Source organism: Syngnathoides biaculeatus, chromosome 5 (genome assembly GCF_019802595.1).
Source record: "Syngnathoides biaculeatus isolate LvHL_M chromosome 5, ASM1980259v1, whole genome shotgun sequence".
NCBI classification, from domain to species: domain Eukaryota; kingdom Metazoa; phylum Chordata; class Actinopteri; order Syngnathiformes; family Syngnathidae; genus Syngnathoides; species Syngnathoides biaculeatus.
This window is the reverse complement of record NC_084644.1, coordinates 14266942-14292542: the sequence shown is the minus strand read 5'-3', so window position 1 is coordinate 14292542 and position 25601 is coordinate 14266942. Positions and strand designations below refer to the sequence as shown.

At 42.6% G+C, this 25601-nt stretch overlaps 1 protein-coding gene across 1 annotated transcript; it reads left to right on the top strand.

Annotated features, from left to right (window-relative positions):
- The first annotated feature begins 1020 nt into the window (after positions 1-1020).
- On the top strand, positions 1021-23268 carry bves (blood vessel epicardial substance). The gene is made up of 8 exons (XM_061820594.1): positions 1021-1198; positions 2094-2340; positions 11705-11829; positions 12198-12385; positions 12565-12673; positions 16873-17040; positions 17148-17289; positions 21721-23268. Exons 1-8 carry the CDS (start codon positions 1034-1036, stop codon positions 21849-21851), a joined length of 1275 nt encoding a protein of 424 aa, XP_061676578.1. The 5' UTR covers positions 1021-1033; the 3' UTR covers positions 21852-23268.
- The last annotated feature ends 2333 nt before the right edge of the window (positions 23269-25601 follow it).

Genomic DNA, 25601 nt, shown 5'->3' with positions numbered 1-25601 from the left:
TCTTCCCCACAATGGACCAATACAAAGTCCGCATCACTGCAAACACTGCACCAATTTGTCTGTCGATCTCCCGCTCCATTCTTCCAAGGAGCTTTTTAACCACTTCTGTGACCTCAACCCTAGAGATAGAAGAGAACTCAGACTCAGCGTCCTCATGGGAACGTGTGTTAGTGGAATTGAGGAGGTCTTTGAAGTATTCTCCCCACTGACTCACAACATCCTAAGTTGAGGTCAGCAGTGCCCCATCCCCACAGTACATAGTGTTGACGTTGCACTGCTTTCCCCTCCTGAGACGCCGGACAGTGGACCAGAATTTCCTCAAACCTGTCTTGACGTCATTCTTCAGGGCCTCACTGAATTCCTCCCACACCTGGATTTTTGCCTCTGTGACCACTGAAGCTGCATTCCGCTTGGCCAGCCAGTATCTATCAGCTGCCTCGGGAGTTTCACAGGCCAAAAATGCCTGATAGGACTCTTTCTTCAGCTTGAAAGCATCCCTCACTTTTGGTGTCCACCAATGTTTACAGGGGTTGCCACCAGAACAGGCACTGACCACCTTATGGCCACAGCTCCGGTCAGCCGCCTCAGCATTGGATGCACGGAACATGGTCCACTCGGACTCAATGTCCCCCACCTCCCCTGGAACGTTGGCAAAGTTCTTTCGGAGGTGGGGGTTGAAATTCCTTCTGATAGTTTGAAAACCACGGCAGTATATCATGCCAATATGTTGAGGAGTGATTTTCTAACAGAGAGCCTTCTCATGATGCAGTCAAGTTTTATTAATAATAACCTTCAAATACCTGTGATTGGCTGGCAACAAGTTCAGGGTGGACACCGCCTCATGCCTGAAGATAGCTGGGGTTTGCTCCAGCACTCCCGTGACCCATCTAGGGATAAGCAGCTCAGAAAATGAACCGATGGAACCTTCAAATATGTTCTGGCACCCTCTATTGAAGTTCCCAGTCATTGCAGGTGCGTGCTTTGTCCATTTTAGTCTCTGCTTGTCAACCCCGTGGAATGTGCAACGTACATCATGCAGACACCAGGCACCCCTTTCCCCCACTCCCTCGCTTCTCCACTCCCATCTGAGTGTTCAGGCTTTGCTCTGCAGCTCACCCTTCTTATACGACAGTCTTTCAGACAACTCTTTTCTCCATCTTTGCTCCTCAAAATAAATTCAGGGACTATCGCTGACTTGGTGAGTAACAAATACTATATTAATATTCCCAGCACTTACTCAGAAAGTTATAGGTGTGAGAAATTCTACCATGAAGACTGAGTATGTGGCTGTCTATTTTTAAAAGTAACACCCTCCAGTGCTGGAGCACATCAGTTCCAGCCAAGATAATAATCCAGCATCTAAAACTGACAATGTCGAGAAATTATTGTTGTCCAACTTTGGAAAAAGATACAAGCACTATTGTGTGATCACATGTTCAATTAACATTTCCTTTTAACAGAGAATGAGAAATGTTTATATTGGTACTTCCTGCACATACTGTCCCTGCATATGATAACTGAACTGAAAAAAAGAGTATAGTTTTAAAATCAATCCAATATACATCAGTCATAAAGAATTTCAAACGTGGATGTTGAACTGGATTTAAAGATATATCCTGTGTATAACTTGCTTTTTAAGCTAAGTTTACTCATTTAAAATTAGGATTTTTCATTAACATTGGGAAAATGCTTTTTCAAGTTCTCGCTGCAAAGTAATTTTTATTTGTTTTTAGTTATACGATCAATAGTTGAGAGTCATGATCCACTAACTGTACACTGTACTTCTAAATGCAGAAACAGGTCCAAATGTTGAAACCAGCTCATCCACAACATAGCAACTGTAACTGAAACGCTTACTCCAGAAACTTTGCTTTTCTTTGTTTTCAACAGTGTGTTTAAATCAGCAACCACTTGGTAATGTTTGTGGTGAACACTATAAAATGCACTATTTTCTGCCCATTCTTGACACCCTGACAACACACTTTCTTTTGACAAGAATCTGAAAAGAAATCCACTGTGACAATGATGGTCATTTGTTAAACTCTAACAAACTTTTCATCTTCCGCTGGTATTATTTTCCCCTCTACTCTAAGGTGACCCTGCACAGGATGTCCTCTACCCCTGAAATGTCCTCCCGCTTCCTCTTGAGAACCCCACCCCCATTCCATTCTGCTAAACCTGTTTTCTCATCTATGGAGTCGAATGATACCGCTTGTCAGGAGTGGGAACAAGCCCACCATGCTCTCTTCCACTTGGGGAACATGTCTCTGATGCTGGGCCTGCTCATCCCCACGACGCTTGGTCTCCACATGATCCTACTACGCCTTCTTCTTGTCACAGGTTTGTGTGTAATTCCTCATTCTCATGACAGTATTACTCTTCTACTACAGGTGGAATCCGTGATAGTTTTTTTTTTCCTTCGAGATTTGCTTGAAAATGTTGGTTCCTTGCGTGAGGGTCCAACAAACGATAGATTTAAGGAGAGGTTAATAGTGGAATGAAAATGTATTTAAAACATGTTTATCTTTCACTTGGACCAAGACAGGAGACAGGAAGTTGCAAGATTCATGGGAAATGTGATTGTAAACGATCATGTAATTCAAAGATTATTCAATGAGCCATGTCTCAGAAGGATTAAACAAGGAAAAGGGGTCAAATAGGAAAAAAAAAACAGGAAGTATTGTTTATCATCACCAAATAAATGTTAACATCAGACAAAATAACCCAAGTTCAAATAAAATGTTGTTTTTAAATGGTACATTTCATTTTTAAATAAAAACAAATATATTCAAAGCTACTTGACCTTGTGTGACAAAATAATGGTCTCTAAAGCACTCAGCAGCTACTGAAATAGTGTTTTCTCTTGCTGGCAATGAGTCTTGCACATCTCTGGGAAGATATTTTGGGACATTCTTCCTTGGAGAATTGTTTTAATTCAGCCAGAGTCGAGGGATTTCCAGAAGAACAGCCTTTTTAAGGCCATCAAACAGCATTTAAATTGGATTCAAAACCTTCATTTTTGATTTATTTGTTGGTATGTGGCGGCAGGGTCCCTCAGTGGGAAAGCGTTGGCCTCACATTTCTGAGGACCCGGGTTTAATTCCGCGCCCTTCCCTGTGTGGAGTTTGTATGTTCTTCATGTGCCTGCGTGGGTTTTCTCCGGGCACTCCGGTTTCCTCCCACATCCCAAAAACATGCAACATTAATTGGACACTCTAAATTGCCCCTAGGTGTGATTTTGAGTGTGGCGGTCTGTCTCTATGTGCCGTGTCATTGGCTGGCAACCAGTTCAGGGTGTACCCTGCCTCCTGCCCGTTGACAGCTGGGATAGGCTCCACTCCTGCGACCCTTGTGAGGATAAGCGGCAAAGAAAATGCATGGATGGATGTTTGTTTGTAGTCTTTGATGGTGTAGTGGTGCATACACCTCCCTTTGGTGTAGTCAGTGTGGGAAAGATTCCCACTGAGTGATGGTGATATGTGCCCTGCGACTGACTGGCAACCAGTTCAGGGTGTAGTCTGTCTTTCACCTGAAGTTAGCTGGGAGAGGCTTCACCATTCCTGGGACTCTTGTGAGAATAAGTGGATTGGATGGAAATGGATGGAAATTGATGTTTTGAAGCTTCCAGAAGTAGACTTGCTGGTGTGTTTTGGATCATTGTCCTGCTGAAGAAACCAAGTGAGCTTCAGTTTGACATAAAAAACTGATGGGGGAACATTCTAACTAAAGATTTTCTGGTACAGAGCAGACTTCATGGTTCCATCAGTCACACAAGTCATCCATGTCCTAAAGGAGAATACACCCCAAGACCATCACACCACCACCACCATGTTTGACTGCTGGTATAATGTTGTTTTTTGAAATGCTGTATTACATTTACAGCAGACATGTAGACAAACATATTCCCCAAAAAATCCAAATTTCATCTCATCTGTGCATATTCTCCCCAAAGTCTTGGGAATCACTCGGATGATTTTTCGTTTTTCTCAAAAGTATGATGAACATTTGTTTTTGTTTTTTTTTTCCTGGTCAGCAGTGTTTTTTGGCTCGTAGGTGAGTCATGACCACTGACCTAAACTGAAGCAGTTTGTTAGATGTCGTCCTGGTTTCCTTCGTAGCCTCCTGGATGCCCCGTTGCTGTGCTCTTGGAGTAAATTTTTTTAGGCTGGCCACTCCTGGGAAAGTTCAGCACTGTATATTTTCTTCATTTGTATATAATATCTCTCACTGTGGTTTGTAGGAGTCATAAAACTTCAGAAATGACTCTATAACTCTTTCCAGAATGAAAGAGATGAATGACATTGTCTCTCCTCTGTTCTTGAATTTGTTTGGCTTGTGGCATTTCCTTCTTTTTGAAATGGTTTGGACAAATTCATTTTGTCAGAAAGGTTCTATTTAAGTGATTTCTTGATTGAATAGGTCTGAAGGTAATCAGGTTTGGGTGTGTTCACGAAAAATGAATTCACCTTTAAAAAAAAATGAATGCACCACAATTAGATATTTTAACAATTACTTTTCCAGACAGGACCTTGTAGCTTAAAATATTTTTCCCCCTAAACAAATAAATTCACCATTTCCGTACTTTTTATATACTTTTTTTATTTGTACTTTCTGGTACTGTTTGTGTGTTTGTCGGGCGTCTCGGTACTTAAGTATACAAACGAGGACTTGCTAACCATCAGAGAGTCTTCCAAGGACTTTTGTGGGACAACTCTCGCAAATTCGCTGAATCTTTATCCGGAGTTACTCGTCGTGGTACTCTTCAAGGGTCGTCGACAACGAAGGGGGGCACAAGCCGGTTCACAAATTAAGCTGCGGAAAAGAGGACATCGACTAGCCCCCTGTCAATTTATCTTGTGAACCTACACTCCCTAGCCAACAAAGTTGATGAACTTCTGCTTCTGGTCAGGACCTGCAAAGACTTTGGACGTTCTGCAGCCCTGTGCTTTACAGAGACTTGGCTTTGTGGACGGACCATGGGAGCCACCATTACACCACCGGGCTTTCAACTCCACCGTCCGGATCGTGTCCTTGAGCTAACACAGAAATTAAAAGGTGGTGGAATATGCTTTTACATCAATGAGAAATGGTGCACGGACATTACACAGCTAAGGACACACTGCAGCCGGGTTTTAGAGTCATTGTTTTTTAACTGTAAGCCGTTTTATTCACCACATGAGTTCGCATCTTTTATTCTCGTCGATCTGTACATTCCCTCTCAAGCTAGCATGATCCCAGCACTGCTAATGCTTGCTGACAGAAAAAAAAACACCCACATTCACCGCTCATTATCCTAGGAGATTTGAACACAGCTAAACTAGAGAAAAAAAACCCACATTCACCCCTCATTATCCTAGGAGATTTCAACACAGCTAAACTTAATTACAAACTCCCTAAATATAAGCAGCACATGAAATGTCAGACAAGGCCATTGTTACACTCCCATAAAAACGCATATCGTGCAATTCCTCACGCACCCATTGGTTCCTCTGATCACTGCTGATTGTACTTAATACCGACACACATGGAAGCACTTAAATGTGTGAAGCCTTTAGTAAAATCAGTTAAAAATTGGACCCACGAGGACAAATTAAAATTTCAAAGCTGCTTTGACTGAACAGACTGGAGTGTCTTTGAAAATTCAGCATGTAGCCTAGATGAATACATGGATATTGTCATCGCGTATCTCAGTTTCTGTGAGAAAGTGTGTATTCCAATAAAATCCTTTCGAACATTCAATAACAATAACCCGTGGTTTTCAGTCAGACTTAGGCAACTCCGCCAATCTAAGGAGATTGCATAGCGGAGCGGAGAGCGGACAGTCTTTTTTCTTTCGGCTTGTCCTGATTAGGGGTCGCCACAGCACGTCATCTTTCTCCATGTAAGCCTATCTCGTGCATCTTCCTCACTAACACCAACAGTCGTCGTGTCCTCTCTCACCACATCCATCAACCTATTCATTGGTCTTCCTCTCGCTCTTTTGCCTGGCAGCTCCATCCTCAGCACCCATCTAACAATATACTCACTCTCTCGCCTCTGGACATGTCCAAACCAAGTCTGCTCTCTCGAACCTTGTCTCCAAAACATCCAACTTTCACTGTCCTTCTTATTCGCTCATTTCTAATCCTATCCAACCTGCTCACTCCGACCGAGAACCTCATCATCTTCATTTCTGCTACCTCAAATTCTACTTCCAGTTGTTTCTTAAGCGCCACTGTCTCTACATCATGGCCGGCCTCACCACTGTTTCATAGACTTTAACCTTCATCCTAGCAGAGACTCTTCTGTCACAAACAACACCAGACACCTTCCGCCGACTGTTCCACCCCGCTTCGACCCATTTCTTCACTTCCTTACCACACTCTTCATTGGTTTGTATTGTTGACCCCAAGTATTTGAAGTCGTCCACACTTGCTATCTGTTCTCCCTGCAGCTTCACTCTTCCCCCACAACACCTCTCATTCATGCACATATACTCTGTTTTACTTCAGCTAATCTTCATTCCTCTCTTTTCTAGTGCGTGCCTCCATATTTTGAATTGTTCCTCCACCTGCTCCCTGCTTTCACTGCAGATCACAATATCATCTGCGAATATCATGGTCCAAGGGAAATCCAGTCTAACCTCATCCGTCAGCCTATCCATTACTAACACAAACAGGAAGGGGCTCAGGGCGGATCCCTGATGCAGTCCCACCTCCACCCTAAATTCTCTTGACACACCTACGGCAAATCTCACCGCTGTTCTGCTGTCCTCATACATGTCCTGTACTATTCTAACATGTTTCTCCACCATACAGGACTTGCGTATGCAGTACCACAGTTCCTCTCTTGGTACTCTGTCATAGGCTTTCTCTGGATCTACAAAGACACAATGTAGCTCCTTCTGACCCCTGTCCTTTTCCACGAGCATCCTAAAGGCAAATAATTGATCTGTGGTACTCTTTGTAGGCAATAAACCATACTGTTGCTCGCATATACTTACTTCTGACCTGAGCCTAGCCTCCACTACTCTTTCCCATAACATTGTGTGGCTCTTCATTCCTCTGTAGTTTAGACAGTTCTGCATTCTTCTGGCATCTTCCCTGCCGCTAATTCTATTGAATAGGTTGGCCAAAAACTTCACAGCCACCTCTCCAAATTGCTTCCATACCTCCACTGGTATGTCATCAGGACCAACGCATTTCTATTTTTCATCCTGTTCAGTGCCTTTCTAACTTCCCCCTTACTAATCATTGTCACTTCCTGGTCCTTCACCCTTGCCTCTTCTTTTCTTCCTTCTCTCCCATTTTCTTCATTCATTAACTTCTCAAAGTACTCTTTCCATTTACTTAGCACAGTACTGGCATCAGTCTACATGTTTCCATTGCTATCCTTAATCACCTGTACTTGCTGCACATCCTTCCCATCTCTATCCCTCTGTCTGGCCAACCTGTAGATATCCTTTTCTCCTTCTTTTGTATCCAATCTGGTGTACATGTCGTCATATGTCTCTGGTTTAGCCTCGCCACCTCTACCTTTTCCCTACGACGCATCTCAATGTATTCATTTTGCCTCTCGTCAGTCCTCTCCATGTCCCACTTCTTCGCTAATCTCTTTCCTAGAATGACTTCCTGTATTTCGGGGTTCCACCACCAAGTTTCCTTCTCCCCTTTCCTACCAGAAGACACCCCCAATACTTTTTTGCAAAGTCCACCACCAACTATTTCTCAAAGTTCCTTTGCTGGATGCCGTACTTACCCATCACTTCTTCATTGCCCCTGTTTCCTTTGCCAACATGTCCATTGAAATCTGCACCAATCACAACTCTCTCTGACTGGGATGGACAGGACTACTTCATCTCATTCCTTCCAGAATTTCTCTTTTAACTCGAGATCAGATCCAACCTGTGGGGCATAGCCGGTAATCACATGATACACAATACCCTCAATTATAAATTTCATCTTCATCACTCGAACTGATACTCTTTTCACCTCCAATGCATTCTTAGCCAGCACTTCCTTTAGAATAACTCCTACTCCATTTCTTAAATTTAAACCCTACTCCTAAACTTCTAGCCTTACTCTGTTTCCACTTGCTCTCTTGGATGCACAATATATCAACCTTTCTCCTAATCATCATGTCAACTAACTCTTGGGCTTTTCCCGTCATAGTCCCAACATTCAAAGTCAATCATTAGTAAATGGAAGAAGCTAACCATGATGGTCAATCTCAATCGGAGTGGAGCCTCATGCAAGATATCACCTCATGGGGTCTCAATGATCCTTAGAAAGGTGAGGAATCAGTGCAGGACTGTATCATCCAAATGGTCATTGGAGAACTTAAGACGGGCCTTGACATGTGGTGGTTTAAGCAGGGGAACCTTCTGTGCCATGCATGGTTTCAAACCATGATGTCTTAGTGTATTACCAACAGTCACCTTGGAAACAGTGGTCCAGCTCTTTTCAAGTCATAGACCAAGTATTGTCGTGTAGTCCTGGGCTGATTCCTCACCTTTCTAAGGTTCATTGAGACCCCATGAGGGGATATCTTGCATGGGGCTCCACTCCGATTGAGATTGACCATCATGTTTAGCTTTTTCCATTTTCTAATGATTGCTCCAACAGTGGAACTTTTTTCACCAAGCTGCTTGGCAATTTCTCCGTCGCCCTTTGCTGTAGGCTCTGTGCATTCCTCTTCTTCTTAGCCGACTAAGTCGCTTTCCTCCTCTTTTTTGCCTTTGACCTAAATTATCTGAATTTCTACCTACGCCTTGCAGATAAACAGTCCTCGGGGTGGGCGTACTTAGCCCGTCCCACAACCTATCCATTATGGACTTCGTTTGATGAATGCTCATATATATTTGGCACAGTTTTACACCGGATGCCCTTCCTGACACAACCATCTGCACTTATCTAGGGTTGGAACTGGCCTACAGGTCGCACAATATTGTGTTCCCTAAAGGACTGCAGATAGTCAAAAAAAACAATCAAATAAACAAAGTCAACACAAAATGTACACAATTCACATATAACTTAATCTATGTTAAAGTACAAATAGAAGCAGTCAAATAAAGAAAGTCAGCAAATGAGTAAGACAATTCACATACTACATAGTCTATGTTACAGTTAAAAGGGTATGTGCATAAGAAGGTTCGAGTGTAAAAAAATGTAAAGGATCTGTAGATTTAGAGGATATGGGGATGAAAAAGATTCAAGCCAATGAGTCGTCCTCACAATCCTCCTTGTACAAGTTGTGTTGGTTGGACAAGATTATGCAGTTACTCACGTTCAATGCTTCTTCAACGTTAACGGTTTGATCACAAACGCATCACGTTGGACAGTGCCCACTGCAATTGCACTAGAAATCAGCTGACTTAAGAAATTAACATTGCAAAGAGAGACTATGCCGTTAAACTGGAAAAATTCTCGGCACTAATTACTCCAAATCAGTTTGTCTCTACAATCACTCACTAACTACAAGCGACGTTCAACCCCAGTAGAAAACAAGAACGGGCTAGCCGACAACCTAAATAACTTTTACTGCAGATTCAAAATCAACACTTCCACACTATGCACCAACCAAGCTACACCACAAGCCACACCACCTTCCACTCAACCCTCCTCTATGCCATTTCGCATCCATGAAGGAGACATTAAACAGATCTTCAAACAACAAAACATCAACAAAGCACCAGGCCCAGACCTTGTGTCCCCATCCTGCCTCAAAGTCTCCGCAGACCAACTTGCTCCTGTCTTCGCAAAGATCTATAACAGGTCTCTAGAACCAAGTGAAGTACCAGCTTCCTTCAAACGCTCCACCATTATACTGGTTACCAAAAAAGCAGCAGTCTCAGGTCATTTGAACGCCTTGTGCTGGACCACCTCAAGAGCATCACTTGGGCCCCAGCTGGACCCACTGCAGTTTGCCTATTGAGCTAACAGGTCTGCGGATGATGCAGTCAACTTGTGTCTGCACTTCATTCTTGAACATCTCGACAGCGATGGTACCTATGCGAGGATCCTGCTCATGGCTTCAGCCCTGCATTCAACATCATCATCTCTGAACTCCTCTCCTCCAAACTTCTCCAGCTCGGCGTCTCGCCTGCCATCTCCCGGTGGATCTACAACTTCCTGAAAGGCAGGACACAACAGGTGAGGCTGAGGGACACCACCTCATCCACACTCACCATCAGTGCTGGAGCACCCCAAAGTTGCGTCATCTCACCTCTGTTCTTCTCACGCTACACTAACGACTGCACCTCGTGGCATCCGACTGTCAAATTTCTAAAGTTTGCAGATGACATACCTCGGTCATTGGCCTCATCAAAGACGGGGACGAGTCTGCATATCAACAGGAAATAGTGAGAAAGGAGATTTGGTGTGGTCAACACAACCTGGCCTTGAATGCTCTAAAGACTGTACAGATGACTGTAGACTTCAGGAGGCAATCTTCACCACACCTGCCCCTGAGTCTGTCCAACTGTCGTTTGGCAACTATCAAGACTTCAAGTTCTTGGGAATTACAGTCTCAAAGGACCTGTGGTGGAAGACGAACATCAACTCCATCCTCAAAAATCCCAGCACAGGATGTACTGTACCTTCACCAACTAACTCCGACAAAACAGCTGAACGGATCATCGGCACCACTTTACCGACTATTCAGGACGTACACGCAACGTGAACTAGATCTAGAGCAGGCCAGATTCTTTCGGATCCTCCACATCCTGGCCACCAGCTCTTCCATCTCATTCCGTCGGGAAAGGGCTACGGATAAATGAAAGTCAGAAATAGCAAACATTCAAGCAGTTTTTTCCCCTTGGCAATTAAGTCATTATATTATTGATCAGCAAACCTCCTATTTTTCTGCCTTGTGCCATGTTCTTTTTTAAAATATTTTGTAGACCACACGAATCGTCATTTTAAACTGCTCCCTTTGCAAAATTTACATTGTTACACACGTATCTATATAGATTTTACATCTTGCACGTCTTATAAGAAATAGTTCCTATAAACAGAAATGTCTCTTGTTCTTTGTTCTTGTTGCTATGTTGTTCCTTGTTCTTTGTTCTGAATGTCATACCAGGGCAGCACCGACTGCCGGAGAAAAATTCCTTGTGTGTTTTTACACATTTGGTCATTGAAGCTGATTCTGATTCTGATTTGAAAACTGGTTTTAATGTTTACTTGTGTTGTCCTTCTCTAGTATCTTTTCTTTTCTTTCTTTTTTTTTTTTAAAAATGGAAAACCAATGCGGAATGGTGGCTCAGCTGGTAAAGCGTTGGACTCACAGTTCTGAGGATCCAGGTTCAACCCTGGCCCAACCTGTGTGGAGTTTGCATGTCCTCTCCGTGCCTGTGTGGGTTTTCTCTGGACACTCCGGTTTCCTCCCACATCCCAAAAACATGCAACATTAATTGGACACTCTAAATTCCCCTAGGTGTGATTGTGAGTGTGGCTGTTTGTCTCTATGTGCCCTGCGATTGGCTGGCAACGACTTCAGGGTGTACCCCGCCTCCCTTTGACATTCTGGGCAGCACTCCCCGAGATTCTCGTGAGGATAACTGGCAAAGAAAATGGATGGATGGATGGATGGATGAAAAATCAATGCAAAAAAAATTTTAACGGAGGAATACTTTTTTGAGGCACTGTATATTTGGTATAGTTATTCTGAATTTAAATGTATTACATCTTTAATTTTGTGTTTCTCCTTTTTTGCACCCTGTCAGGATGTGGCTTCTTCATTGCTTGGGCAACATTGTACAGGTGTAACATGGATGTGATGGTTTGGAATGTGGTTTTCCTGGTGGTCAACTTCATGCACTTGCTGTTTCTCTTGTACAAAAGAAAGCCGGTAAGTTATGTAACTAACGTCAGTTGGGGTGGGTATTTCTTTATGCTAAGATTGAGTCTTGAGTCATTGTCTGAGGAAGGTGGTTACATATCCTCCTGAGTTTTGTTGTGCTTTGTAGAAATGTGATGCAAGTTCTATAAAACAGAAAGTTTCCTATGGGGCATTTAGGGGACATAGGCCCACAGCAAACTGACAGAATCATAGCAGAAACTTACTGTACAATATGAGATCTTTCCTCTTCAGTCACTGTGCTTTTCTCAACTCTAGGAGGTGTGTTATGAATAGAGCAAATAATATACTGTATATGTCAATTTAATAACATCTTGTTATGCAAAGAATAAATGAATACTCTTTGTCTGCTCTGTCAGATTAAGATTGACAGGGATCTGAGGGTGATGTATAAGAGGATGTTTGAGCCCCTGCATGTGAATGAGGCACTGTTTCAGAGAGTCACGGGCCAGTTCTGCACTGTAGAGATGATAGAGAAAGGGCAGGCCTATGCTGGAGAAGATAAGACATCTGTGGATGAACGACTCAGCATTCTTCTCAAAGGAAAGTATGTTCCATTTCATAACTATAATACTGGGTTTCTTAATCAGAATCAAATGGCCAAGTATTAGTTTATAAAGAAAAGAATGTTTGAATATGTTTATAGTTATAGTCATTATAGTTTTGGTCTGACTTTGTGTTTTTCATTTTAGCAGTCATTCTGACTTCTACATTTCTGTGCAACAGGATGAAAGTGTCCTACCGAGGACATTTTCTTCACAACATCCATCCCAATGCCTTTATTGATTCCCCAGAGTTTCGCTCCACTTTAATGCAGAGAGGAGAGAAGTTCCAGGTATTACTTTTATAAAAATGGAGATATGCTGAGCATAATAAATCAAAACAGATGGGCCTCATTAACCAAAAATCCATCCATTCATTTTCTGAGCCGCTTACCCTCATAAGGGTCATGGTAGTGCGAGAGCCAATCCCAGTTGTCATCAGGCAGTAGGGTGGGGAACACCCTGAACTGGTGGCCAACCAATTGCAGGATACATGGAGACAGACAACCGTTGCATACTCAGTCACACCGAGGGGCAATTTAGAGTCTCCGATTAATGCATGTTTTTGGGATGAAATTGGGTCATTTATTGTGACAACCAACAGCACAAAAGGTCTCGGGGAATTTGAAAAACATGCTCCGGTTCAATGGCACCCGCCCTGCAGAGCAGCTCGGTTTGACCGGCAATATGGTGCCGTGCAAACTGTGACATCATGTGCATTAGCTCTATACCTTAGCCAATGATCGTTGCTTCAGCGATTATCTCACCCTCACCCCCCTTGTCACTCTGCAACTCACATGCACGTGACACATACTTGTGCCTGAGTCCTGCGTAATTAGATTACCGGTTACTGAAAAAAGTTCATAACACCGTTTGTTTAAACACCGTTATACCCATCACTTCTAATCAGTTATTAAAACTGCCATATCCAGAGTGAAGGGTTCCATGTGTTAAGTGGACCGAGAGAACCTCATCCATGCATTTATCTCAAATAAACTTGATAATTGTAATGGTCTTGAAACAGCTCATTCAGAATGCTGCACTTTCTGAGTGGAACTAAGCGGTTAGAGCATTGCAATCCAACTCTAAAGTCTTTGCACTGGATTCCAGTCAGGTTAAGAATACATTTTAAAGTTCTGTTACTGGTCTATATTTCTCTGTGTGTGTTTCTTACGGCGTCGCCACAGCGTGTCATCTCAGATGAACGCATATATATGTTGGGCACAATTTTTACGCCGGATGCCCTTCCTGATGCAACCCTTCTCAGGGAGTGGAGGCCCCAGTGGGATACGAACCCACAACCCCTGGTTTACCAAACCAGTGCTCTAACCACTGAGCTACAGGGGCTCCTGGTCTCAAAATGGTTGAATACATGAAAGAAATGCTAATGAAATACAAACCCAGAAGGGCTCTGAGATCGACAGATTCAATTCTAATAATGAAGCACAAAATCCAAACCAAACATGGTGAAGCAGCATTAAACTACTACGCTCCACACAAATGGAATAAATTGTCAACAAAAGTGGTCAGCAACAAGTGTGGATGTTTATAAATCCTTCTTAAAAACTCTTTTTTTTCTCTCATGCTTTTTAGAGTATTTCCATATTTAAATATTTCTTTCACTGTACGCTCTTTTCACTTTAATTTTTTCTCCCTTTTTAAAATGTTTTATTACTGTGTTTTTAAAACATTTTAATCCTGTAAAGCACAATGAGTTACTTTGTGTATGAAATGTGCTGTACAAATAAATTTGCTTTGCTTCAATTAACCTACCATCTGTTTTAGGGATGTGGGAGGTTGGAAAAAAACAATACTTCTACTTATACATTTGCGCAATGGCAAATATTGTTTAAACAAACTTGAAACTATTGTTTGTCCCATGTGCGCTGCAATCGGTTGGCAACCATTCCACGGTGGTACACGATCTCCTTCCCAAAGTTAAAGGGAAAATCCAGTGCTTTGCATGAACAGTGTATCCAATAGGTCATGTAATATGTACCCTATTTTGACAATGTGATGTTAAATCCTTTGTCATTTAATAGTGTTTTGAGAAGATTTTTATTGACAATTTCAAATTTTCAGAAGCGCTGCCATTTTTGCGAGTCACATGACCTACATGTGTGGATGTGACGTGTACCGTGCCGAACAAAGGCTCCATTACATGGGACACCATTAATGCCCAGCGCCGATTTCTCGTATTTATTCTCATCTGATGAAGAAATAGCAGTATCGGTTGATTGGAAAGATGGAGGAATACTTCCAAGTAGATTTTAACCTGTGGCTGTAATTAATTTTGAATATTTGGATGGTTCTTTGGGCAGAATGACGTGGAGTCTGACGACTCGTAGGCCTACGCGCGACATAAGTGCGTAAACAAAGGCCCCCGGGAGCACCGGGCCAGCACCCTTGGATGGTTCTTCGCACGGGAATGGCGTGGAGTATGACAAGCGAAATCCGGTAGCAGGCCACGAGCCGAGCTTCCAGGCAGTGGGCCGCGAGCCAACCTTCCAGGTGGCGGGCCACGAGCCAAGCTTCCAAGCGGCGGAGGCTGTTAGCCCCAGAGGCCGAAGCTAGGCTAAAGGCCTCCGCCGAAGCTTGGCTCAAGGCCACCGCCAAAGCTCAGCTCAAGGCTTCGGCTGCTGCCAAAGCTTGGCTAAAGGCTTCCGCCGCCGCCGGAACTTGGCTAACAGCCACCCCGGACGTCGAAACTCTGCTCGCGGCCCGTCGCCTGGAAGCTCGATTGACATTAAGGATGTGGCTGTCTCTGACCATTTTTGTGCATGTTTTGAATTACAGATTCTTCCAAAAGTTCAAACAACCTCTATCTCAATTAGGAAACGGTACATAAATGAGAGTACTACCACTAAGTTTATGGAGACTGTAGCTATGCCACAGACTGAATGCTGAGACTTTTGGACAATTTCACCTCAAAAATCACAAATGCCATGAATGCTGTCGCTCCTGTTAAAGCTAAGACCATCCTGAGGCGACCTAAAACACCGTGGAGGAGCACAATGATAGACAAGAACGCAAGTGGAGAAAAATTAAACTCCAAATTGACTATGACCTCTACAGACATTGTCTTTGTAATTTCAACCAAGAGTTAGTTAGGGCTGGACAGCAAAACTTTTCCTCAACAATATTCAACCTTTGTTTGCTGTGTTGACAAGCTCACAACCCCACCGAATCAGATAGATCCAGTACTCGTAACAGCTGACAAATGCAATGCGTTTGCTAGTTAAAAGTGAAAAAATACAATTCATCCGGTCAAATGTCAGCACAAATCGGCAAAAAGTTAAAATGACTTTACGTCTCAAGCTACCCAGGAAAAACTCAACGAGCTTGTCAAAATTTGATATAGTTGACCAAAACACTGTAGAGAAAACTGTTCAGCAGTTGAAACCATCAATAAGCTGTCTCAACTCAATACCATCTGACTTTTTCAAAACTATTGTGAAGTCAGTGCTACCTAATTTGCAGCAAATAATCAATTGCTCATTTCAGTCTGGCGAGTTTCCCAAAGCTGTTAAAGTAGCTGCTGTTAAGACGCTCCTAAAAAGCAGAGCATAGGACGATTCCATGTTAGCGTTCAAAGCCAATATTCTTGAAAAAGTTAATTTTAATCAACGCAGTAATTTCTTTAAATTAAATGGACATCTTGAATAATTTCAATCAGGTTTCCGAACTCATCAAAGTACAGAATCTGCTCTTATTGAAGTGCTAAATGAAAGAAGGTTGAATACTGACTCAGGGAAGGTGTCAATTTTGGTCCTGTTGGATCTCAGCACGGCTTTTGATACCATAGATCATAATATACTGATGGACAGGATGGAAACGTGGGTAGGACTAAATGGAATGGTCCTTAAATGGTTTAGGTCCTACCTGGAGGAAAAGAGCTACTTTGTAAACAATGGAAGTGCTCAATCTCCACAAACGACAATGACCCATGCGGTCCCTCAAAGATCAGTTCTTGGACTTCTCCTGTTCAGCCTACACAGTGTAAGCTACACTTGCGTCACATTCTTCAAAACTTTAATTTTGACTATCATAGCTATGTAGATGACACAGTTATATTTAGCAGTGTCTCCAGATGACTACAGTTCAAGTGAGGTGTTGTGCCACTGCACAAAGCAGATAAATAACGAGATGAGCCAAAATTTTCTTCAACTAAATCACAACAAAACTGAGACAATAGTTTTTGGCAGTAAAGAAAAGATAATTGTTGTTAGTAAACACTTGGACTCTCTATCTTTAAAAACCAAAGACCAAGTCCGAAATCTTGGTGTTCTGATTTATTCCGACCTGACTTTCAACCATCATATCAAATCAGTCACAAAAACTGTTTTCTAGCATCCAAAGAGCAAACGTGTTCATAATAAGGACTGGTCAATGAGGGACATTGTCTGATTTGTCTATCTCCACCTAAATAATATGAGGTCAACTATTTTACATGCTGTGTTATAATTTTTTTCATTTATAATATGGCAAATAGGTGACCATTATGGCAGAGGAGAACTGTAAATTCCTGTGTTGGTCTCGAGAGAGACTCACCTACTTCCTGGAGTCAGATACATTCCTTAATGAAGTGTTCAGGTACCTCATTGGTCAAGATATAACCAACAAGCTCTACTCTCTGAATGACCCCACACTCAGTGACAAGGTCAGTGTAGTATTTAGAAAATGATAGCAACATTAAAACACTTAACAATTCTCAAGATTAGTGTTTGTCTTGCAGATTGATTGAGTGATTTTGCTGTTGGTTCCCAGGTACTGAAAAAGATGGACCGCCAGCCCAGTTTCTCTTCACAGTTATCTGTGATGCAAATGTGGAACAGCATGACTAGCAGTAGTGACAGCGATGATGTCCTGAATCAGATCCTCAGAGGAGGATCTGCTGGCTCTTCTCTCCGTAAGTCACAGTTTATGGGTCAACAGCCATATGGCTAATGAAAGCTATCCTTCTTCTAGAAATATCCATCCATTTTCCAAGCTGCTTTTCCTCACAAGGGTTGTTGGAGTGCTGGAGCCTATCCCAGCTGTCAAGGGGCAGGAGGCAGGGTACACCCTAAACTAGTTGCCAGCCAATTGCAGGGCACAGAGAGACAAACAGTCGCTTTCACAATCACACCTAGGGAGAATTTAGAGTATCCAATTAATGTTGCATGTTTTTGGGATGTAGGAGGAAACCGGAGTGCCTGGAGAAAACCCACACAGGCACGGGGAGAACATGCAAACTCCACAGAGGGAAACTGGGTATTGAACCTTGGTCCTCAGGATTATGAGGCCAAGTCGGAGGACAGCTTTTATGTTTTTTATTGGGCACTTCAGTAACGTGCAGTAACGGATGCTGATCATGGTAACAGCGTTATAATGACAGTCAGAGTAATTAGTTAGATTACCCATTACTGACAAAAGTAACGGCGTTAATAACGCCGTTTATTTAAATGCCGTTATTCCCAACACTGCTAATCAGTTATTAGAAATACTTTTTACCATATGAAGTACATATCCAGAGTGAAGGCTTGCATGTGTTCAGAAGACTGAGAGAACCTCATCCATGCATTTATATAAAGTACACTTGACTATTGTAATGGACTTGAAAGAGCTCATTCAGAATCTGCACTTCAGGTTCTGACCAGAACTAAGAGATCAGAGCATAGCAATCCAATTCTAAAGTCTTAACACTGGATTCCACTCAGGTTTAGAATACATTTTAAAGTTCTGCTACTGGTCTATTAATCTCTAAATGGTTGAATACATGAAAGAAACGCGAATGGAATACAAACCCAGAAGGGCTCTGAGATCAACAGATTCAGGTCTAATAATGGAGCACAGAATCCAAAGCAAACATGGTGAAGCAGCATTAAACTATCTATGCTCCACACAAATGGAATAAGTTCTCAACAGATACAAACAGCCACACTCACAATCACACCTCGGGAGAAATTAGAGTGTCCAATTAACGTTGCATGTGTTTTGGGAAGTGTTAGGAAACCGGAGAAAACCCACGCTGGCACGGGGAGAACATGCAAACTCCGCACAGGGAGGGCCGGGATTGAACCCGGGTCTTCAGAACTGTGAGACCAATGCTTTCCTGCTAAGGCACCGTGCCGCCACAAATAGACAAATAAATAAAAAATTGGAAAATCAGATAGGTCATCTCATATGTACTGTTCCTTGAAAATTTGAGGTTAATCCGATATAATTTAATGGTGTTTTTATAGACAATTACGAACTTTCATGGGTACTGCCATTTTGGTGAGAAAAGGAAGAAACTGGAAAAAACCCACGCAGGCGCGGGGAGAACATACACACTCCAAACAGGATATATATCTTCTTTTCTTTTTGGCTCGCCCCGTTAGGAGTCGCCACAGCGTGTCATCTTTTTCCATCCTTGCCAAGCTTCCTCTCTAGCCCCAACTACCCTCATGTCTTCCCTCACATCACCCATCAACCTTCTCTTTGGTCTTCCTCTCGCTCTTTTGCCCGGCAGCTCCATCCACCCTTCTTCCAATATACACACTCTCTCCCCTCTGGACATCTCCGAACTATCGAAATCTGCTTCTCGAACCTTGTCTCCAAAACATTTGACTTTGGCTGTCCCCCTAATGAGCTCATTTCTAATCCTATCCATCCGGCTCACTCTGAGAGAGAACCTCAACATCTTCATTTCCGCCACCTCCAGTTCTGATTCCTGTTGTCTCTCCAGCGCCACCGTCTCTAATCCGTACATCATGGCTGGCCCCACCACTGTGAGCACAACCAGTGCATGCCTCCATCTTTCTAATTGTTCCCCCACCTCCTTCCTGCTTTCAGTTCATATCACAGTATTATCTGCGAACATCATGGTCCAAGGGGATTCAAGTCTGACTTCATCTGCCAGCCTAAACATTACCACAGCGAACAGGAAGTGGCTCAGAGCTGTTCCCTGATGCAGTCCCACCTCCCCATTAAATTCTTTTGTCACACCTATGGCACACATCACCACTGTTCTGCTCCCCTCATACATATCCTGTACTATTCTAACATATTTCTCCGCCACACCAGACTTATACATGCAGTACCACTGTTCTTGTCTTGGTACTCTGCCATAGGCTTTCTCTAGGTTTTCAAAGATACAATGTAGCTCCTTCTGACCTTCTCTGTAATTTTCCACGAGCATCCTCAAGGCAAATAATGCATCTGCGGTACTATTTCTAGGCATGAAACCATACTGTTGCTGGCAGATACTTACTTCTGTCCTGAGTCTAGCCTCCACTCTTCGTTCCCATAACTTTATTGTGTGGCTCATCAACTTTATTCCTCTATAGTTCCCATAGCTCTCAACATCGGGTTTGCTCTTATAAATGTGAACGACCACACTTTTCCTCCATTCTTCAGATATCTTCTCGCCCGCTAACATTCTGTTGAATAAGTTGGTCAAAAACTCCATAGCCACCTCTCCAAATTGCTTCCATACCTCCACCGGTATGTCATCAGGACCAACCACATTTCCATTTTTTATCCTCTTTAGTGCCTTTCTAACTTCCCCCTTACTTATCATTTCCACTTCCTGGTCCTTCACACTTGCCTTTTCTAGTCTTCTCTCTCATTTTCTTCATTTTTCAACTTCTCGAAGTATTCTGTCCATCTATTTAGCACACAACTGGCAAAAGTCAACACATTTCCATCTCTATCATTGATCACCCTTACCTGCTGCACATCCTACCCATCTCTATCCCTCTGTCTGGCCGAACTGTACAGATCATTTTCTCCTTCTTTCGTGTCCAACCTGGTGTACTTGTCATCACATGCCTCTTGTTTAGCCTTCACCACGTTTACCTTTGCCAATTGCATCTCAATGTATTCCTTTCGCCTCTCCTCGGACCTCTCAGTGTCCCACTTCTTCTTCATTAATCTCTTTCCTTGTATGCCTTCCTATATTTTGGGGTTCCACCTCCAAGTTTCCTTCTCTCCTTTCCTACCAGTAGACACACCATTTGCTCTCCTGCCTTTCTGTCTGACCACCTTGGCTGTAGTAGTCCCGTCTTCTGGGAGCTCTTCCTGTCCATCGAGAGCTTGTCTCACGTCTTTCCGAATGCCCGCACAACATTCTTCCTTTCTCAGCTTCCACCACATGGTTCTCTCCCCTACCACTACCTTACAGTCAGTAACCTTCAGATTACATCGTCTGCAAAAAATATAATCCACCTGCGTGCTTCTACCTCCGCTCTTATAGGACACTCTATGTTGCTGCCTCTTCTGGAAAAAAAGTGTTCACGACAGCCATTTCCATCCTTTTTGCAAAGTCCACCACCATCTGTCCATCAAAGTTCCTTTCCTGGAATCCATACTTACCCATCCGGTCAGGGATTCTTTAGATAAACGCTCATATTTGTTTGGCACAATTTTATGTCGGATGCCCTTCGTGACGCAACCCTCTGCATTTATCCGTGCTTGGGACCGGCCTACAGATTTCACTGGCTTGTGCCGCCTTAGGGCTGCCTTTTATATATATATATATATATATATATATATATATTATATATATATATATATATATATATATATATATATATATATATATATATATATCCTCCCACAACCCAAAAACATGCAACAATAATTGGACACTCTAAATTGCCCCTCGGTGTGATTGTGAGTGCAGTTGTATGTCTCTATGTGCCTTGCGATTGGATGACAACCAGTTCAGGGTGTACCCCGCCTCCTGCCTGTTGACAGCTGGGATAGGCTCCAGCACTCCCCACGATCTTCGTGAGGATAAGCACCAAAGAAAATGGATAGATGGATTTTTAGGGTATTTTTTTTTTTCGGTATAAACAAAGCAATTCAATTCATGCAAGATTTAGTAGAAAGAATTAATACAGTACTTTGAGAATCTCACCTAACCTCAATCAACTCTTAGCAGCTTTTCTATAAAAACAATGACTGAATCCCTTCCCTCTGGAGCTTTTTATTATTGAACAAAAATGGCAGAAGTCATTTATGCACTTGACCACATTATTCTAAATATTTGTAACAAGTGAAGATTAAGTCACAGAGGATGGTTGCCTTTCAAAAAGCTTTTACTGATGAACAGAGCCTCTTTTGTTTAGCACTCAAGGTTTTAACATTGTAATGTGGAAAAAGTTAATGCTAATGGAATCTGATCCTACTTTTTATTGTCTCATAGATTCCACACCACCGTGTTTTAGGATTTTGAAATGGAACCACTGTGGATATTAACCCAATGAAATGTGAATTGTTGTGTAGACATGGGTTGTTTTGTCCAAGGATCAACAAAGTGCAGATTACTTTTTTTCCAAATTCCTTAATATTTGTGCTCTTGTTTCCCATCTAGAAAAATCACCAGGTGTCAAGGCCTCCATAAAAATGAATCCAATTGAGGAAAGAATGGAGGATGATGTTTTTGATGATTCTCTTCCCTCCAAGTCCTTCCGTCTGTCCTGCACATCCAATGAGGAAGTGTAATCTGGAGGAAACAAACAACATCTAAGCCCCATCCAAGAACGTCCAAAAAATATAGAAGATAAACAATATAGTTTTAACTAGTCATTGTTTTTGCAGCGGTATCTGAAATTTGTCTTGAATTTTCAATGTCATTATTCTGTGAATTGTGGAAATTTGACTTTTTAATTGTTTGTAATATTTGGGTCTCTGGAGTTTCTGCACACCCATCCCGTGTTAAATGAAACACCCACGTAAAGTCGATTGAATTGTATTAGCTGCCTACTTCTTCAAAAAATCTGTCAGTGACTTAATTGTTCTATGTTTTGCAGCATTGTGCATAACAGTATGACTTTTACAGTTTCTAACTTCTTTGTTTGGACTCACAATAACATACAGCTACTCCAAAATCTGTCTCGAATTGTCTGTATAATGAAAGCCGTAAATATTAGCCCATCATACAGTATATGGGAAAACCAGTAGTAACTCACTTACTGTCATGATCCTGCCGGTTCAGCACGAGCTGTGCGGGTGTCCGCGCAGGTGCGCTGATTGGAAGGTGTACACCTGCGCCTCATGCAGCCTGATAATGCTATGGATTTATATGACCGCGATGACAACTGGCCGGCGCCAGTTCGTAATGATCTTCGTGTCCCATTTGTGTGCTCCGGTATCCCTGATCGAACCTGTGTGTACCGACCTTCGTCCGTTCTCCGACCAACCCCGTAAGCCTGACTCCTTCGATACTTCTGCCTGCGTTGATTGTTCTCCCGTGTACCGACTCCTGCCTGTCCGCTCATCTGCTCTCTTCGCCCGACGTACGAACTACCGCTGCTGCACCGGACTGCCTGCTCGATCCCCGACCTCTGCATACAATAAACGTGTCTCTTCTTGAACTACCTTGCGTCTTCCGAGTTCCTGCATTTGGGTCCTACTCTCGTTCCGATGGGACGTGACACTTACAACAGAAAGGACCACCTCCTCAAGAGTAACAAATTTCAGCAAGACAAAAATTAAGTGGTGTAAATTGTATAATTAGACATAGATATACCTGCAATTATTTATCCATGGGCGGCACGGTGCTGAACCTGCAAAGCGTTGGCCTCACAGTTCTGAGGACCAGGGTTCAATCCTGGCCCCGCCTGTGTGGAGTTTGCATGTTCTCCCTGTGCCTGTGTGGGGTTTCTCTGGGCTCTCCGGTTTCCTCCCAAAAACATGTAACATTAATTGGACACAAAAATTGCCCCGAGGTGTGATTGGGAGTGCGACTGTTGTCTTTCTCCATGTGTGCCCTGCGATTGGCTGGCAATCAGTTCAAGGTTAACCCTGGCTCCTGCCCATTGACAGCTAGGATTGGCTCCAGAAACTCACATACACAAATATGATGACTGATTACATATTCTGATTGACTACATTTTAGGGTGTCACAGTATGAAATGTATGTGGATTCCTGATTAAATGCAGCATGTTTCTTACTTAGTTGCGGAATCACTCGTGGTTTTACAATTTACACAATCTCCCGTTGGTAAATTATTGGTATCACAAATTCTGTCTCCAATCTTTGAGACCTACAGTGAAGAAAATGAGTATTTGAACACCTTGCTGTAATTTAAGTTCTCCCACTTAGAAATCATGGAGGGGTCTGAAATTTTCATCGTTGGTGCATGTCCACTGTGAGAGAGATAATCTGGAAAGAAAAATCCAGAAATCATAATGTGTGATTTTTTTTAATGATTTATTTGTGTGATACAGCTGCAAATAAGTATTTGAACACCCGAGAGTCCGCTAGAATTCTGACCTTCGAAGACCTGTTAGTCCGCCTTTAAAATTCCACCTCCACTCCATGTATTATCCTGAATCAGAGGCACCTATGTGAGGTTGTTAGCTACATAAAGACACCTGTCCACCCCATACAATCAGTAAGACTTGTAACATGGCCAAGACCAAAGACCTGTCCAAAGACATCAGAGACAAAATTGTACAACTCCACACGGCTGGAAAGGGCTACGGAGAAATTGCCAAGCAGCTTGGTGAAAAAAGGTCCACTGTTGGCATAATCATTAGAAAATGGAAGAAGCTAAACATGACGATCTATCTCAATCGGAGTGGAGCCCCATGCAAGATATCACCTCGTGGGGTGTCAATGATCCTTAGAAAGGTGAGGAATAAGCCCAGGACTACACGACAGGACTTGGTCAATGACCTGAAAAGAGCTTGGACCACCATTTCCAGCGTGACTGTTGGTAATACACTAAGACGTCATGATTTGAAATCATGCATGGCACGGAAGGTTCCCCTGCTTAAATCAGCGTATGTCAATGACCATTTGGATGATACAGAGGAGCCATAGGAGAAGGTTTTGATGTCAGATGAGACCAAAATGGAACTTTATGGTCATAATTCCACTAACCGTGTTTGGAGGAAGACCAATGATGAATTCCAACCCGATAACACCATCCCTACTGTGAAGCATGGGGTTGGTAGCATCATGCTTTGGGGGTTTTTGTCTGCACATGGGACAGGAAGACTGCAATGTATTACCGCGGCCATGTATTGTGAGATTTTGGGGAACAACCTCTTTCCCTCAGTCAGAGCATTGAAGAGGAGTTGTGGCTGGGTCTTTCAACATGACAATGACCCCAAGCAAACAGCCAGGAAAACCAAGGTGTGGCTCCGTAAGAAGCATATCAAGGTTCTGGCGTGGCCTTTGCAGTCTCCACCCCTGAACCCAATAGAAAAACTTTGGAGGGAGCTGAAACTCTGTGTTTCTCAGCGAGAACCCACAAACCTGTCTCATCTAGAGAAGATCTGTGTGGAGGAAGAGGCCAAAATCCATCCTGCAGTTTGCGCAAACCTGATGAACGAAGGAAAACTTTGACCTCTGTAATTGCAAACAAAAGGTACTGTACCAAATATTAACATTGGTTTTCTCACATGTTCAAATGCTTATTTGCAGCTGTATCAGACAAATATATCGTTTAAAAAAAATCATACATTGTGATTTCTGGATTTTTCTTTTTAGATTCTCTCCCACACACCTCCATGATTTCTAAGTGGGAGAACCTGCAATATAGCCAGGTGTTCAAATACTTATTTTCTTCTCTGTAAATCCCTAATTTTGCCAAGTTTTCAAAGTAAATTAATCGTTATTTTGATCGCTTCTAATTTTCGCTCTTTTAATTGTGTCTATATGGAATTGAAAAGGACGTCAATGATGTGGAATAAAAACTGGACTGCGCCCTCTGCATCCAACAATGGTTCCACTCAGGGCAACTGGCTCTGACTTCCGGTCAGGGCAAAAAGCATGGTTAACACACACGTTATAGAAAACATACATACGTTGTTATGGAAACCGATGCGATAAATCTAAACACTTGGGATGTTTTTGGATCCCTAGAGACATGAATATAATCTAAACATTTGCAGCATGCCCAGGAAGGTTTAGAACATACATTTACACATACATATGTAATAGGAGGTACAGATCTTAATAATATTCCCCATGTCAACTGCCACGCCCACCTCTCGTCTTAGTGTAGCAGGCATTTCAATTGATATATTCCACAAATGACCAGGAATTTTTCTGACATTTTTTGTTCAAGAGGATGAACAATCTCAGAAATGTTATCAATAAAGTCCACAGTATCGCTCTCAGGTTTATAAATGAATCATCTGAGGCATTGACGTTAGTTTAGTTTATCCAAATAGGCCCACTAAATGTTGCAGCTATTATCCTTTTCTTTATAACTTGTGATTTTCTTTAACTTTTAATTT

Bases quoted from the DNA above. Each gene is read 5' to 3' on its own strand.
- bves (XM_061820594.1), top strand. From the start codon at position 1,034: ATGCAGACACCAGGCACCCCTTTCCCCCACTCCCTCGCTTCTCCACTC. The intron at 12,674-16,872 runs GTATTACTTTTA...TATGGCAAATAG, and splicing joins AGAGAGGAGAGAAGTTCCAG to GTGACCATTATGGCAGAGGA. The intron at 17,041-17,147 runs GTCAGTGTAGTA...GTTGGTTCCCAG, and splicing joins ACCCCACACTCAGTGACAAG to GTACTGAAAAAGATGGACCG.